The sequence below is a fragment of the Drosophila nasuta genome, chromosome 2R (assembly GCF_023558535.2).
Source record: "Drosophila nasuta strain 15112-1781.00 chromosome 2R, ASM2355853v1, whole genome shotgun sequence".
Taxonomy (NCBI): domain Eukaryota; kingdom Metazoa; phylum Arthropoda; class Insecta; order Diptera; family Drosophilidae; genus Drosophila; species Drosophila nasuta.
The window spans coordinates 31,859,106-31,877,722 of record NC_083456.1 but is presented as its reverse complement, the minus strand read 5'-3'; the positions used below and the strand labels follow the sequence as shown (position 1 = coordinate 31,877,722).

The following is an 18,617-nucleotide window of genomic DNA, read 5'->3' as shown; positions in this document are numbered from 1 at the left end:
AATAACAGTGTAGCTTGTCATGAATGCAACAAAGTATTTTTTACACCACTATTAATTATTAAATTATAAATTCAAAGTGGTGCAGATTGTGGAGCAATTGCTTGATTATTTAAAAATAAATTCGATATGGTGCAAATTAATTTGTAGCATTCCTCAACTAGTGTGTTAAAGATAGTAAAACGTGACAAAGCGTTTTTAATGAATCGTAAATTACGAATACAATACAATTTTATCTACTATATCATTTTATTATTTGGAGCAGTTCTCAAATTGTGAATTTCCTTTAGTCAAAAAATAGTAAATTGATTTGCCTGGAAAGAAAGTCTTTTCAATGAGTCTTAATCATTTATATGAATTATAACATTTTTTATTTTCTATACAAATAGATGTTTATTATTATAACATATAATATAATTTTGAGCATTCCCCAACTAGTTTGACAAAGATAGGAAAATGTTTCGTGTGACATTAAAAGGTGACAAAGCGTTTTTAATGAATCTTAATCAACTGTGTAAATTACGAAAATTTTAAGCTCAAGCAATACAATTTGATTTATATCATTTTATTATTTGGAGCAGTTCTCAAATTGTGAAGTTCCTTTAGTCAAAAATAGTAAAAAAAAGTCTTTTCAATGAGTCGTAATCATTTATATGAATTATAAATATTTAATTTACATGCAAATAGATGTATATTATTATATAATTTTGAGCATTCCTCAACTAGTTTGTCAAAGATAGGAAAATGTTTCGGTTTGCAATAAAAGTCGACAATTAGGTTTATTGAATGTTAATCAATTTCTATGTGACGCAATTATATTTGAATAGTTAAATAATTTGGCGACGTTTTCTACTTGTTTGTATTTATTTAATTAAATGCAATAAATTATTGTCTGCAACATCATAAATTATTTTATTACAAATTTAATGTGTTTTACAATTTGGAGCCTTTTTCTTGTAAGCAATTTCTTGATCAAATTGATAAAATATGTAAATATAAGTTTCATAGGCTACAAACCAGATTGGAGCAAAAACAAGTAAGAAAGCTACAGTCGAGTGTACTCGACTGTGAGATACCCGCTACCCATTTTGAATAAAAGAAATATACTTTGCGGTATTTTTCTCAAAATATACCGAATATACTACAAAAATACTAAAAAATATACCAAATGGTATATTTGGTATATCGATATAGTACCGCATTCAAAATATACCATAGACGGTGTTCATACGGACAGACGGACAGACGGACATGGCTAGATCGTTGATGCTGTTGAGGCTGTTGATGCTGATCAAGAATATATATATTCTTCTTTTTTCTTTATAGGGTGCCTCCTTCTACCTGTTACATACATTATAATACCCTTCTACCCTATGGGTAGCGGGTATAAAAAAACAAATACTTGCGACAATTATTTTTATTGAAAGTTAATCAATTACATTTTTTATGCGGCGCAATTATATTTGAATCGTTAACTTGTTTGTATTTATTTAGTTAAATGTAATAAATAGTGTCGCATGTCAGACAAATGCAATAAATTATTGTCTGCAACATCATAAATTATTTAAATACAAATTTAATGTGTTATACAATTTTGAGCAATTTTCATGTAGGCACATTCATGATGAAATTGATAAAATATTCAAAAATATGTTTGCAAATCAGATTGGAGCAAAAGAAGTAAACATTTGCGACAATTATTTAATTGCTTTTTTTTATGCGACGCAATTATATTTGAATCGTTAACTTGTTTGCATTTATTTTATTAAATGCAATAAATTATTGTCTGCAACATCATAAATTAGTTAGTGACAAATTTAATGTGTTATACAATTTGGAGCAATGTTCATGTAACGCCTTCTTGATCAAATTGACAAATATTTTAATATTAGTTTCATACGGGGGGCAAAAGAAGTAAATACTGGCGACAATTATTTGTATTGAATGTTAATCTACTATATAAATTATTTAATTGCATTTTCTATGCTTCGCAATTCTATTTGAATCGTTAAATAATTTGGAGCAGTACTTTTATTTGTCAAATGTAATAAATGTAATAAATTATTGTCTGCAACACCATAAATTATTTAATTACAAATTCAATGTGTTTCACAATTTTAGGTAAATTTCTTGTAAGTGTTTTCTTGATCAAACTGATAGATTGTCCAAAAACAAAAAAAGTAAATACTTGCGACTGACATAAAAGGAAAATAAAGAATTTTTAATAAATTTTAAGCAACTTGATCGAGTAGTAAATTATAATTTTCGTCCGACACAAATAAACTTCAATTATTATACAATTTGGGGCAGTCCTCAACTTGTGTGTCAAAAATAGTATATCGATCTTAAATGAACTTTATAAATTACTAAATTATAATTTATATGCGTTTCAAATATGTTATTATACTATTTGGAGCAAGTTTCTAAAACATGAAACCGTTTGGACTGTCAAAAAAATGCAACAAAGTATTTTCCATGAATTTTAATCAACGGGTTGTTATTTAAGATTATTACATTTGTATCGTTATCTTTTATTAGAGCACTTCTCAAGTGTCAAAAACAGTAAAAACTTGCTCCTGTCTGTAAATGCAACAAAGTATTTTACATGAATCTTAATCAACTGTATATTATATTTCTATCTTTATACAATTTGGAGCACTTCTCAAATGTCAAAACAAGTTAGAAAGCTACAGTCGAGTGTGCTCGACTGTGAGATACTCGCTACCCATTTTGAATAAAAGCAAAATATTGCGGTATTATTTTCAAAATATACCGAAAATACTACAAAAAAATACAAATACTACACATTCAAAATATACCATAGACGACGCAATATACCAGATTGTCAGCCAAAGCCGTGCCCATGCAAAAGTATTTCTTTAATACCTTCCACAATTTTTATCTGATCGCAATCAAATTTTCAGAACTCATAAATACTATAGTTATTATTATATACACCTTTAAAATTACGCTTGTTATTAGATTTTTTTGATTTTCGGGGGCGGAAGGGGGCGTGGCAAAAATTTGAAACAAACTTGATCTGAGTGCAAACATAACAAATGCTGTCAGCGGGTATAAACAGTAAAAACTTGCTCCTGTCTGTAAGTGCAACAAAGTATTTTACATGAGTCTTAATCAATTGTATATTATATTTCTATCTTTACACTATTTGGAGCACTTCTCAAGTGTCAAAACCAGTAAAAAAGTTGCTCCTGTCTGTAGATGCAACAAAGTATTTTTAATGAATTGTAATAAGCTCTACAAAATATCGAGCAACGAAATTCGATACGATGCAAATGGATTTGGTGCAGTTCTCAACTTGTGTGTGATTTCGTTTAGTCAAATATGTGTGAAGTGAATAGTTTGGCTTGGTAAAAGTGCAGCCGGTTTGCCATGTGATCGTGATTTAAATGCAGTATGATAAATATATACCTTTTACCCTCACCAAGCGGGTATATTAGTTGCAAATGCAAATTGCAGCGACTAAGAGCGTGTTTAAATGCTATTGATGAATATGACTTTCACTTTTGATAGGTTGATGCCCTACCTTAAGTATTTGTGGCTTAGTACAAAAGAGTATCTAAGAGATACAATTTGTAGTGCAGCTAAACTACTGTAATTAAGTACGATATTCAAGGTATATTAATCAAATAAATGATGCTTAAATAAAGCGTATATGTATCTTCAAATTATACGCTTATTAGGTTATTCCAATTTAAATAAGTATTCAAATTCGCAAACTGTAGCGCGTTGTGTTATGATTTCGATAAGTGTATGCAGAGGTTGTTGATAAGTGTTTGCCAAGCGAGAAAAAGAGAATAATGCAACTGCTGTCTACACTCTCCGCATTCCCCGCTTCGACCACGCTCTGACGTTGCTGGCCTTCATCTTAGAGAATAGAAATACACTCGCAGATACTTTTGTATCTACACATATCTAAAGTTAAAGTTTATATAAGTATAAGTCTGTCTTTGGTCTGATTTATGGTGGCCAAAAGGAGTGTGCAAACTGACCACAAATAGTTTGATGTATTAGTATGTGTGTGTGCCGAGTTCAGAGTATTGATAATCCGGCTGTTACCGAGACTTAAATCTTGGGTCTCAAGTCTGAAGTCTGAGTTCGTGTCGTGAGTCTGGAAATCTGCTGAAACTGAAAGTACAATGCAGCATGGTAAGTTGGAAAACCGGATGGCTGTCTATCCGTCTATCCGTCTGTCTGTCTGTCTGTCCGCCACACCTTCTGCGGAGGTGGAGCCTTCAAAGCACATAGATCTAATTGGTAAAAATTGGTTAAATGGCGCTCTTTTGTGCGCAATCTTGGGAGCTAGCACTTTAAGGCCGCACATTAAGCGGAGGGGGCGTTATTCTAAGCGATGCTTATTAGTTAATTGACTTTTTTAGCTTAATTTGGCATTTTGAATTATCAAGCGCATAAAAGGCAACCCAAAGTGTTTACTTTACAAACGCAAACGCGACCTTGCCAACACATAACACATACAACACATACTTTGTTGCCGTCAATGAAACAGCTGTCAACAAAGTGACCAACAAACCTCACTTCAAATGGGTGGCCGAAAACGTTTGTGGCGATCTGATTCCATTAACATCGCATTACTGCGCGCAGAATGCAGAATGCTGAATGAAATGAGGCAATGACAAGCAGCAAAAGCAGCGACAACAACAACAAAAACAGCAATGGCAACAACAGCAACCACAGCAATGGCAACAGCAACTCCAAAGGCAGCATGATGAAGCGATAATGAAGACAAGCTGCGAGCATGTGGAGAATGCAGACAGACGGACAAGAAAACAGAGCAAAAACATGTGAGAATGCAGTTGCAGACAGGGTAAGACCTTCAGATACCCTGTAAGTTCTATGAAGCGTCTGCTCTTTAGTATATTATATACGATTTTAAATAACTTGCCTTGATATGAGGGGATCGTTTTGTAATTTTGAGAATAAACTTAAAATTACTTTAATAATAAAATAACACAATAATAACGTAAATATTAATTTTGTTCCTTTAACTTAAAGCTCCTTTAATAATACTGATTTTATTATGATCTTTACGATTTTTTTTAAATTGAAGTAAACATTGTCATGATCATTTAATTGAAGTTAAACCATATGAATAGGAAACAAATATTAAAGAAAACTACAGTCGAGTGTGCTTGACTGTGAGATACCCGTGGCCCATTTTGAATAAAAGCCAAACAGTGCGGTATAATTCGTATAATATACCAATTTAATATACCGCAAAATTACTACAATGTGCCGAAGACTATATTTGGTATATATTATATATAGAAAGTAACAAAATATACCAGATTGTCACCCCTTCAACCCTATTGAAATCGAGTATAAAAAGACATAAGATCAATGCTAAAAACTCAACTTATTTAAGTATATTAACTGCAGATAAATTTTAGGTTTAGTATGGAAACATGTAATATTCTATAATATAATATTAAGAATATTCAAGACATTTTAAAATATGAGGCAATTCATCTTTGAAATCTTCTTTTTTGAAAGCGTGAATATAGACTTTGGTTTATGAGATTCAAAACAATTCTAAGATGAAGGCACTTCTTTTCTGCTGTGTTTTATACGCAAAAAGATTCTTAAACAATTCTGAAAATAACTTATAATAAGAAGGTAACTTTATCATAAAGTATTTTCAGAACTGTGTTAGAATCTTATTCCGAGTAAACCATAATCTATAATCTCCCTTTCAATACTATCCGTAGGGTATTCGAAAACGAAACTGAAATAAGTAAATTTAAAACGGTCGCATATTTAAAGTGTATTTCGCAAACGCTGAAGAAGAAGGAAAAGAAGAAGAAGGGGAAATACGATAGGTGGAAGCGAGTAAACACTGTGAGTGTGAGTGTGAGTGTGAGTAGTAAGTGAGTGTTAGCGACGATTAATCTTCAAGTGCTGTGTGCTATGATATACAAGAGCATATCGTATATATTGGCTTGCCCAGATTTGGATTGGGTTTCGCTATAAATTGGTTACTTTCGAAATACAAAACAGCTAATGAGCTGCTTTTCGAGGCATTTCTGTGGTCGCGTCGCTGTGAAAGGAAAACTGATCCAACTATGGACAACTCTGACTCTGACTCTGAGTCTGGCTTTAGGCTAAACCACCCACGCTCAATTGAAGCATATCGTAACAATGTATCCATGTCTCCATTTCACTTGCAGATCGCGTGTCGCTGTTGTAATCGGAGTCAAGTGCAAAGAGCATGTGACATAATGCTCATAATATGATTTCATGCATCTTGCCTTTGCTGTACTCGTACCCGTATTATATCATTCGAGAGTGGACAGTTAACCTTCACTTTTGTTTCGAATATTTTTGCCAGGGTGTGTTAGAACCGGCGCCATTAAGTATCCACATCGATACGAGTAATGCATAATTAGTCGATCGTGGCACCCGCCAAAAATACTCCAATTAAGACGAGGAGAGTTGGCAACACGCAACGCCAAAAAAAGTGAATGCCTCTTGAGTTTAACGATGGCCGGAATTAAAACATTTAACAGATCGTAAAACTGACCAATTAAAATGTCGCGAGATGAACTTTTCTAAGTCGCAGCGTGATTCATTCAGGTCCACACTCGTTAAAGCATACAATGTATACTCTTTAAGCCACATGCCCCACAAAAGTCCTAAAGAGCTGCCTGCTACTTGCGACTTGGCTAATTCTGGCCGCAAACCAGTTTAAATGTCGCTGTCAGTCGCTTGTTGTTCGCGTTGTTGTTGTTGCGGTGGCTGCAATTGCTTTTTGCATAACCCCTTTTTGGCCTAACCGAAAAGTCTTTTCACATATTTCAATTGGCCAATTCTGTGTGTGTAGTTGTTTATATTGTTTTCCGCAGAACACTCGCTGCAAATAATTAAAACAAATACCTTTTACTTTCCAGTTTTGTTATCATATTTTTGGGCCAAGAAACAAGTTGTTGTCCCTGTCTCTATCTCTGTGTCTGTTTTAAGGCTTTCACTATGCAGCAAACTCAGTTGGCCACATAGAAATAAACTCGAACTCAATCGAAGTCTTGTATATCCGCGACTATTATGAAATCTAGTTGCAGTCCAGCTGTCTGAGCTCTTGCACCTGCTTTCCAGACTCGTTAGTGGAGAGACATTAATAAGGGTATTAAGCTGTCAGTGTTCGCATCAGAATGCAAATCTTTGAAGGGCGCCAAAAGGCGATTAGAACCGAGTGGAAAATAATCATTAAATTGACGCGCAAAATCTGTATGTGTTTTATTAATTAGCCGATAAAACAAATTAACAGCAGTTTAATTATATTGTTTACGTCTATCAAGATAAATCTCTAACTACAAGTTGTTCGTACAGAAGCCTCAACACTTTTTCGAGATTGTCAATTGCCAATATTGTCGATATGCAAATTACGTTAATCATTAATTACAATATCCAAATAACTGGTTAGATTTATTACGCATACGCTGATTACATATCAAAATGTGAAATGTAAAAGGCAAATGCAAAATGCAAAAAAATGCTGTGCCACGCTTTCATTAAACAATAATTATTCCAGATGATTTTTGTTGAAATGTCAATACTCTCTCACTCTACACGAAAACATCTTAAACTGGTTTAACATTTTTGGCGGCGCATAATTTAGAACAAAAACAAGTGAGAAAGCTAAGGGCGAGTGTGCTCGGCTATGAGATACCCGCTACACATTTTTGAACATTGCGGTATCAATTTTAAAATATACCATAATAATATACCGCAAAAGTACTACAAAATATACCAAATACTATATTTGGTATATTGATATAGTACCGTTAAATATATACCATAGAATGCAAAATATACTGGATTGTTTCTAAAATATACCAAATTAATATACCACAAAAATACTGAAAATATACAAAATTCTACATTTGCTATATTAATATAGTATTGCATTCAAAACATGTGAAAGAGTGTACTATATACCAGATTTGCCTAAAATATACCAAATTAATATATCACAAAAATACTGAAAATATTCAAAATTCTACATCTGCTATATTGTTATAGAATTGCATTCAAAATATGTCATAGAGTGTACTATATAAAAGATTTTTCCTAAAATATACCAAATTAGTATATCACAAAAACATTAAAAATATACCGCATACCATAGTTGGTATATTGAGATAATATTGCATTCGAAGTATGCAATTGAGTGCAAAATGTACTAGATTGTTTCTAAAATATACCAATTTGATATGACACAAAATATCGAAAATATACCATATAGTAGTAGTATAGTAAAACATTCAAAATATACCATAAAGTACACAATATACGAGGTGGCCATCCAAGACGTTTTTGCCATACAAAAGTTTTTCTTAAATAACGCCTACAATTTTTATTTTTAACAAACTTTATATCCGTACAAACACAATCAAACACAATCAGTGCTAACAAAAAGAAAATCATATCTTTACCTTTTATAGTGCCTGAGATCTAGGTGTTCATACGGACGGTCAGACAGACAGGCGGACATATTAGGTTGGATATGCCTTTTTCTGCCTGTTGCTCACATTTCTTACAGGCACAAAGTTATAAAACCCTTCTACCCTATGGGTACCGGGTATAAAAAGTCGCAGCTCTTGGACTTGTTTACTTCGCAGATACCCTGGACATTCCACTCTCACTCTCACAATCATGCTCCACATCCGCAGCGAAGTCGATTCGATCGACTTCCCCTTTCACAAACTTAATTAACTGCAGGGTATTTAGAACACAGACACAAAGCATGTTAAGCTTGTTTACCACACGGCGGCCAATTGCAATTTATTTCATCGAATTGCTCAGTTTTTATTTGGCATGCGCTTTTCAGAATTTGAGCTTAAAAATAACTCGTCGAACACCAAAAAATATGCAGATAGATATGCGTTAATGAACTTGTAACAACCAATTACCTGCCCCCAAACAATCTGTCCGTCTGTCTGTGGCAAACTTGTCGTAAGCAGCAGACAGACACACCTATCCACACGGAAGATGCCGCATGCAGCTTGAAAAGCTACAAAGTTGCAGTGTGTGATTTTTCACGCTGGTCAACGGAGCGTATGAATAATCGAAGTGTCAGCAGCTCGCTGAGTATAAGAGTGGGACTTGGTCAGCAATTGCAGTTTGGCTTCGTCGCCTGTCGTTTATCATTTGTATACCCTGTACAGACAGCCATGACCATGGGCATGATTGACTTGCGAGATGGCGTGTGACAAACTGATCTTGAAAGTCGATTTAAAAGCGATTAACTGAACAATAAATAATGCAACAAATGAACTTGAAAGTCATTTGAATAGTTTAAATAAATAAAAAAGTTAATTACATTGCCGAAGAAAGTTAATGCAATAAACAATAGAATTTAATTTATTCATAATTGCTGCAATCATCAGGGTTTATCATTTGAATACTGAAAGTGCGATGCGAATTTCCCAGTGGAAAAAATCACACTCGTAATTTATTGAAATTGATTAGCAAAGGGTAACCCTGAATCGATCATCATTTGCATTTTGAATACAGTGCCACTCGATATTATCGGGCACTCTTATAAAATTCGGTGCGATTGTGATACGAGGCGCAGTCGGCAAGCGGCAACCGCAACGATTGGACGTGTGTCGAGCAGCGAGTTGAACGAATAACTGAGTGAATACTGAAGTGAATACGAGTGCGAATACGAATACGAATACCAATAATATTCGAGGCGGTGCACAAAGTAAGCTAATGGCGTAGAGGAAAAACCTCTAGCCGCAAAACCGCTAAGCGCTAACCGCTAACAAATTGCCAACCGTTTGTAAGCGAGCAAAACAAAAGACTTAGGCAACGAACGTGAACGTGAATGCCGAGGAGGCACGGGCCAAACTTTGCTGCACTTTTAACGGTTAAAGTGCCAATTGTTATGCGGTTCGCTTTTTGTTTTTTTTGTTGTTGTTTTTGTTGTTTAACTTCGTAACTTGAACTCCACACACAAAAATACGATATCGCAATTGTTTTTTGTATAGTGCGTTATAGCTAAGAAATTGATTTATCGCTTGCGTGTGTGTTTAGAAGCTTAAGCCAGTGCAGTGGCAAGTGACTCTCGCCAAAATCGATTGCAACAAAATCCATAATTAAGTTAGCCATAACCAAGGGTAAATGCAGCTGCAACAAGTAAACAACAAGTTAATTGGCCAAAAACCTACCAAATGAAGAACTGTGTTAATTACGTTAACTCAACGCGAGCTGCTTTATTTTTTGGCTAACGTCATCGTCATCGTTATAAAGTGCAACACATTTCAGCTGCTGGCATTTACTCTACGTGTGTGTGTGTGTGTCTGTGTGTGAGTGTGTGAATTGGTTATAAGGAAGCACAGCATCTGACCGCATCACGTTCGCTTTTTGCAAATTCGATTTGTGTGCTGCGAATGCGTTGCAACAACGCGTCAATCAAGCAAACTCTTCCGCGCGACCCTTGAGCATAATGTAAACTGGATCTAATTAACAACAACACCCACACACATACACACACACATATATAATATATAGTAAGAAAGAAATAGCTAGACAAGCACTTAGCACGCTGCTCTAGTTGAGGGGGCAATTAAACCTTTGTTGACTGCCAGTCATTGTGCAACGTGTGTGAGAACACGTATGTAGCTGGCAACAACATGTGGCAGATAAGACAACCCCTCCCCTTCCCTTCTCTGCATGTCTGTCTACCTGTCTTGTGAACTACACGAAAAATAGTTGAACTCAATTTGGAGCTCTCGGCTCTCAAGTGAATCAATTGGCAACGCTCTCCAGGGAGTCGCTGCATAGTGTGTGATTTATCAAGCTTTAGTGGGACTCAGTTCCGGCTGATGAATGGCGAATGAATAATGACTGAATGAATGCCTATTCACAGTTTGCCGTGCATTTCCATGCCACAAACTTCAAAATTTCATTGCATTATTTTGTGACACTTTTTTTGTGAGTGCCGATTATACAAGATTATAACATGAGTTGTGCCTTTTTTTTTAATTCGGTTGTTGTTCAGTTTCGCTGCGGCGAAGAAACAAGTTTACGAAGTGTTTTATTCGCAACCATCAACCAATGATAATCACAATGATAATAGCAATAATAATAATAATCATAATAATGCCATGCACATTATTGCGTAGACGCGACGCACACATAAAATGTTTAATTCGAAAAGGCAGAGTTTACCTTTTTTTTTTTTTTGGTTTTGTATGGTTATAGAAAAGAGAAAGAGAGGCAAAAGATTGTCAGAGTTATGGCATTATCTTGGAGCTGTCTGTCATCAAAAGGCGGTGGCAGTTCGTAAAGGTTTTGCGGCTCATAAATTATCTGGCAACAGGCCTAATTCGATGTTGGCCAATGTCAGTTGTTGGCTGGGCGCCGTTTGTTACAAATTGTATGAATTTCCGCTCTTACATAAATTACGCTACGATGTGATGATGATGTCTCTCTGGCAAGCCTTGACATTAAGCCAATTATGCAATTTACAATTTCAATTAACCGGGGCTATCTCTGGAGATCACGCATCGATTTACCCAAAAGAAAGAGTTGTAAAGACAACTTGTTTCCATCGTGTGGGTTGTCTAATAAAACGCATACGACTCGTTGAACAGCCAACAAAATTAATCAAATTGTCAATACGATTAACTTGCCAATTAGTTCAATCAAAATTAAAAAAGCAAAAGCAAAACGAACTGTCACAGCGCATGTGCAAAGCAATTCTTAATTTACCTTTAAGCTAATCGCAATCAAAAAATGCAATTGCAGCTCTGCAGCTGTGAAATCGAAAGCCACACACCTCCAAAGTATCTCACAGATACTCGTGCAGTTTTTGCCAGTTGACAATGACGGATTTGACTTGGCAACAATAACAACACACAAATATTTGCCTCATTTAAATACAATGCCAGCGGCACAAATTGCATTTGGAATTGGAATTGCCAGTGCAATCAGTTTATATCGTCATATATATTTTTCTAGGGAAAGGGCGGCAACAATCTCGACTATCTTTAGACATGTAATTTAGTTAATATACTCGAACCTCCACTTAAACGCTTTTTAAACATCGTATTCCCAAAGGGGAATTTTAAACTGGTTTAATAACTTATTTAAGTGTATTTATTCATTCAATAAATCCTTTGTTATTTATATAAATTTGATTCATAAAATAATTTAACTTAGCTCTGAAACCAGCTTCGAATTCCGCTTGAATATGGAATTTTTTCTTTTCGTCAGTCTTTTGTTTATTTGATGATTCATTCATTGTTGTTAGAACAACTTACATTCAAGTTATAAACATTTAGAATACAACTATAAGCCAATTCTCTCATTCTATAAATGTTTTTGTTAGTTGGGGAAATTTGTTCCACAAATGAATCACATCCTTCTATACCAGCTACTCATAGCTTTGGTTGACAATTTGGTATATTCTGTATATTTTATTTCTTATTCTATTTGGTATATCTTACATGTAACATTATTCAGTCGATAAATGTTTTGTTAGTTAGAGACATTTTTTGAATACATGAATCACATCTTTTTATTTCTGCTACTCATAGTGTAACTTTGGTTGACAATTTGGTATAATCTGCATTCAATGGTATATTTGAAATGTAATAGTATATCTATATACCAAATATAGCAGAAATATTATTGTATATTATCTATTAAATAATCGCCACCCACTTTACAGGAATTGTTCTTAAAATATACAAAAATTAATATACTGAAAATACCAAATATATGTGGTATATCGATATACTATCACATTGAGAACACTCGTCAGAAGCTTGTTAAGTTTTTGAGCCATTTTCGTATTCTGCATAAATACAGAGTTAGCCTTTCATTCATTTAATTATTTTGTTATGTAAATATATCTATGTTTATTTTTTTTATCACACAGCCAATTAAATAAAATATATTAAATTATTTACAATACAACTTAATCGTCCATCAAACAACAGCTGCAGAAATCACATTAATCTAATATCTGCATTCATGCAACTTTTATTTCCTTTCATCCACAGCAATGCAGCAATTATTTGCCACTTTACTTGGACTGCTGCTGTGCAGCCAGTTTGCAGTCTGGGCTCAATCTCCTGGTCTTCAAGTGGCCAAGCAATGGAAACTCTTGAGCTACAACTTTGAGTCTCCAACCCAGGCGAGCGATCCGAACTTTTACAATCCTCAAAATGTGCTGATCACTGGCATCGCAGTGACTGACGATCGCATCTTTATAGCGACGCCGAAGCTCTTCTCTGGCGTCTCCTCCACTGTCAACTGGGTGCCCAAGGGCAAGTTGGGAGAATCCCCACAACTTCAAGCCTATCCCGATTGGTCATTCTCGAACACAGCTCGCTCCAACTTCAACTGCAGCGATCTCATCTTGACATCGGTTTATCGCCTGCGCATCGATTCCTGCAATCGCTTGTGGCTGCTCGATGCTGGCGTCTCACGCTCTCTGGAGGATTATGAGATCACCTGTCCACCCAAGATTCTTGTGGTTGATCTCAATACGGATCGCGTAGTGCGTCGCATTGATTTCCCACCCGAGGTGCTACGAGGAGAAACTCTGTTCACCAACATGGTCATCGATGAAACGACGGCCAAGAGCTGCGACGATGTCTTTGTCTACATTACGGATACCGTGGAGCCAGGCATCATTGTGTATGACAGCAGCAAGGATGTCACTTGGAGATTGTCGCATCCAGGTAAGGCAGAAGGAGAAAACTCCGGGATTTCTGAATGGAAAATGTAGAATTCGTGTTACATAACTAGCTTATTGAATCAGTTTTTATATTTACTTCTAAGCTTTGGAAAAGTGACACAAATAACAAATGGTTTCTTATAGTCAGGCTTCTCAGAGTCGCATTCTTACTTCTAATAAATACATAGTATTTTGTTCAGACTATCTTAATAATTTATAAATTACAAATATTTTGAATGAATCAATATACAAATTGAATTACACATTATATCAAAACAGTTTTTATACATTTAATTTTTATATTTTGTGAATGAAGAGCAAATATCTTCAATTAGCTTTCTTACTTCTCTTGGATAATAGTTTGTTTAGATTATATCTTAAACTGTCTATTATTATATGAATGAACAAATTCTATTTAATTAGTTTGCATATTAACTTATGAACTGTGAAAATGCAAAACGAAAGTGAACAATTCTCTAACTCAAAACTTGTCTGTAACATTCTTACCTCTCTTGAATAGAAGTTAACTCATTCCTTAACGTTTCCTCACATCTCAAACTCTTCCCTCCTTAGCTATGTATCCCGATCCGGACTTTGCGCAGTCCGAAATTCACAATGATCGCTTTGTGCTGATGGACGGCGTCGTTGGACTGACCTTCGATGAGCGCAATGGCATCGTCTACTTCCAGCCTTTGGCCACTGATCGGTGAGTTGACTTGACTATCTATTCCTCTTCATCTCAGCTTATTCTCTGCTCTGTGTCAAGTGTGTTCTCGGTGCACAAGAATGTGCTGCGTGCTGGGCCTTTGGCCAGCGGACAAATGCTCGATGTGAAGCTGGTGGGCAAGAAGTCATCGCAAGGCATTGGATTGGCAGTTTCTCCCTTCGACAGCAGCTTGATCTTCAGTCCACTGACTGAGACGGCGCTTGCTTCGTGGAATCCCACAACCAATCAGCAGTCTGTGCTCGCTCAGGATCGCGATCGTTTGCAGTTTGTGGCGGACATTACCACAACACGCTCGGAGCCAGGAGTTATCTATGCCATAGCCTCGAAGTTCCATCGCTTCTTCCTGAAGAATTTGAATGCCAACGAGTTCAACAATCGCATTGTGCGTTTGGAGTTGTCTGGCGCACGCACCGGAGGTATTAAGAGTCCTCTGCACACGCTTCCGTTGTCCTTGGCCACAGCTCCCTCCGCGCCTTCAGCACCCGCTGCTCATAACAGCATTCTCCACTATGGCATCTACAATCAGCACTCACAGTCGCATGTCCACTCGACTCAGAACTCGCCCAATGCACTTCAAACTTACTTCACCAGTCCGGCTCTGACGACGCCGCTGACCACCAAGACACCCTATAAATACGAGAATGCGGGTATCATCAACTACGGCGTTCGCAGTCCATTCACCGCCCTCAACCAGGGCGAAGCCTTCCCGCCCAGCAAGGCCAATCGGGACACCTATCAACGCTCCTATCTGGACACTCTCGTCTCCAGTCCGGGACCAACTGCAGCAGCTGCGGCTGCTTCGATAACTGCTCCAACTAGCTACATGCAGCGTCACAGTGGATACTATTATCATCATCATTAAACTAATAATTAACTAATTACGAATGCTGCAATTTCATTTTACGTTTTGTAAATATATATGTGTTTATTTATTTTACTTTTGCTAGCATTAATTCCATTTCGATTTCCTTTGAAATTATAAGAATGATTTGTATTTGAGCCACATCCGTTATGTGAAGTGTTAATAAATTTATGAAATAAAAAAAAAACAATGACTTTAAAATTAATTAGGTTTCTTTTAGTAAGGCTTCTTAAAGGCGTATCAATAGTAGCTTCTTCAGATTATATCTCAATCATTGCTAGATCACAAATATTTTAAATGAACCATAATGGAAATCGTACTTCAGATTATATCTTAAACTGTCAATTATTCTATGAATGAAGCAAAATATATTTCGGATAACATATTCTATTCAATTAGGAGAATACAAAACAAATTTAAACAGTTCTCTAATTCGACTTCCTTTGAAATTTGAAGAATGATTTGTATTTGATTTAATCAATTATTGAGCCACATCCATTCTGCGAAATGTTAATTAAGGTTTTTTTTATAAGCTTTCATACATTTTTTTGATTTCTTCAGATTATATCTTAAACTGTCTATTATTCTATGAATGAAGAAAGATATATTTGGGATATCATATTCTATTCAATTCATTCACAATTAGTCGTATCTTCAGATTATATCACAATCATTTCTAAATAACAAATATTTTGGAAATATCTTTCATCAGCTTTCTTGCATTTTTTGGATAATAGTTTCTTTAGATTATAAATTCAACTGCCTATTATATAAATGAAGAAAAAAATATGTTTCGGATAACATATTTTATTCAATAAGTTTACATTTTAACTAATGAACTCGGAGAAAATAAATCAAATTTAAATAGTTCTTTAATTTGAAATAATAAGAATGATTTAATCAGTAATTGAGCCACATCCGTTATGTGAAGTGTTAATAAATTTATAAAACAAAAACAAAAACAGCGACTGCATAATTAAGTGCAACTAGCATAGAGAGAGAGAGAGAGAGACAAGTTCAACGCTGTGCTGAACACTCAAAGCTGACATTAATGAGCCATGAAATGTCTGCTTAACCAGTTCTCAAATGAGTTTATTATTTTCCTCTGCAAAGCTTTGTTTCTATTATATTTTTTATGGTTCTGCTTTGGGCACACTTTAAGGGCTTTTTTTTACGGTTTACGGTTGAGCTTCTAATTGTTTAATAAACGTTGATCGCCGCAAATTAGTCTCGAAAGCGATATCTCAACTTATGAATATGCAAGTCAAAATTGTTTATGTTTATTTTGCGAATTTAAAAGGTTAACATTTGCGTGCCGTCTAATTACTTAATGTGCACAAATTGGAATAGGAACGAGTTGGCGTGAGCTTGAAATTAATTGAAGAGATATCTGAGCTTCCATTGCGATTTCATTATGCATAATTATTTCATTTTAATTCGTGACATCGTTTGCGGTTTTACATATCACTTTATTATGGTTCACATTTGCATTTTTAGCCGAGTTTTCAATTAATTACTCTAGCAATTTATTTATATTGCAATAGGTTATATGGAATTAAGATGTCAGCATAACTAACCATTTTTTTAATTGCTTCATATTTGCATTTTATGTCCAGTTTTTATACCCGATTCATAATTTTATATGCCAAAAAGTGCCTATTTTAATAGGGTCTTAGTTACTTTGGCTTACATAATGGTATATTTTGTACTCTGTGGTATATTAACAATGTAGTACTATAACAATATACCAAACAATACCTTTGGTATATTTTAGTACTTTTGTGGTATATAAATTTGGTTGCTTTGGCTGGCAATCTTGTATTTTTTTACTAAACTAAATGTATATTTTGGTATATTTCAGTATTTTTTGGTATACTGATTTGGTTTATTCTGTACTCTGTGGTATATTTTCAATGTAGTACTAAATCAATATACCAAATGTATCTTTTGGTATATCTTAGTATTTTTGTGGTATATTGATTTGGTTTATTCTTTATTTTGTGGTACATTTTCAATGTAGTACTAAATCAATATACCAAATGTAGCTGCATTGGTATATTTTAGTATTTTTTGCGGTATATTTGAAGAATAATATCACAATATGCTTCTACTCAAAATGGGTAGTGGGTATGTCACAGTCGATCATACCCGACTGAGTCATTCTTCTTAATTAATCGATCAGGAGTGATGTCAACTACTTAATTCATCTTTCTTATATGTAGTTGGAAATTCCTTAAGTTACTATTTTCCTAAGATTGTGAACATATAAAGCGGACGATTTGTGGTTTGTTTATTTTAATCCATAAAGATATTGCAATCTTATCTCTGCATATGAAATTGACCAGTCACATTTGCATTTTATGCCTAGTTTTTAATTAATCGAATGGGTGTGTTGTTTTCTCATTCATACTATTTATATGTTAAGCGATCCTTTTGTAGGCATATTTGTATCTATAAAGATTGCAATCTTATCTCTACATAAGAAATTAAGTTGTCCGCATTCAGTTTTAATTTTGCACAAGTTTTCTATTTGCAATTTAAGCGACTTTTGATTAATCGAATGGGTGTGCTGTTTGCTAATTAATCTTTCTTATAGTTGACTATTTTAATCCGCACTTACGTTGATAACATAATTAACGGAAACTTCATCAATATTTTTAATCCATTAAGATACTTATATCAATAAGAAATTGAGTTGTAAGCAGACTTTGAAATTCCATAACTATTTTATATTTTCATTTTAAGCCCAGTTATAAATAGAGTTGTTAACAAGTTAAGTGGACACAATGCGAATATATTTTGATGCATCAGCAGACCATCAATAATAGATATAAGCAAAGATATTTTGGATATTTAACTCTATGAAGACATACTCGTAGAATACTTTATTTTTACAATTTTTTCAAATACTATCAACCAATAATATTAGACTTTCAATATGGCGAAAGTAACCTTGATTGAATGAAATAATATTAATTGAAATTTAGCTCTATTATTAGTAGCAAATATTATGAAATTCATTGATAGTGACATCGAAATGGGGTCGAAAGCTTTGCCAAAAGTTATTTCACTATCAACAGCTGAGTCAATATTGAGATCAATTTCATTGAAGGGCATTAGCCCGACTTTGAGTGACGCTTTTGCGTGTGAGCAGACCAAACACATATATATCTTTTAGATACTATTGTGACAGCTGCTAGAACTTCCTATTGTGTGGGAAAGTGGGAAAGTATGTTGGCTGACTATATAAAGAACTCGATCAATTATAGCTAAACATTCCAAACCATCGATCCAGCCTAAAC

The 18,617-nt window shown here is 34.7% G+C and overlaps 1 protein-coding gene across 1 annotated transcript; it reads left to right on the top strand.

Moving 5' to 3' along the window:
• The first annotated feature begins 9,606 nt into the window (after positions 1-9,606).
• Positions 9,607-15,482, top strand: LOC132786403 (major royal jelly protein 1). The gene is made up of 4 exons (XM_060792921.1): positions 9,607-9,739; positions 13,047-13,730; positions 14,300-14,432; positions 14,493-15,482. Exons 2-4 carry the CDS (start codon positions 13,049-13,051, stop codon positions 15,313-15,315), a joined length of 1,638 nt encoding a protein of 545 aa, XP_060648904.1. The 5' UTR covers positions 9,607-9,739; positions 13,047-13,048; the 3' UTR covers positions 15,316-15,482.
• Positions 15,483-18,617: the final 3,135 nt, after the last annotated feature.

What these genes read in the sequence shown, in the direction of transcription:
- LOC132786403 (XM_060792921.1), top strand. Translation starts at nt 13,049, where the DNA reads ATGCAGCAATTATTTGCCACTTTACTTGGACTGCTGCTGTGCAGCCAG. An exon ending in TTGGAGATTGTCGCATCCAG is followed by an intron (nt 13,731 to 14,299) that starts GTAAGGCAGAAG and finishes TTCCCTCCTTAG; the next exon opens with CTATGTATCCCGATCCGGAC. An exon ending in CAGCCTTTGGCCACTGATCG is followed by an intron (nt 14,433 to 14,492) that starts GTGAGTTGACTT and finishes CTCTGTGTCAAG; the next exon opens with TGTGTTCTCGGTGCACAAGA.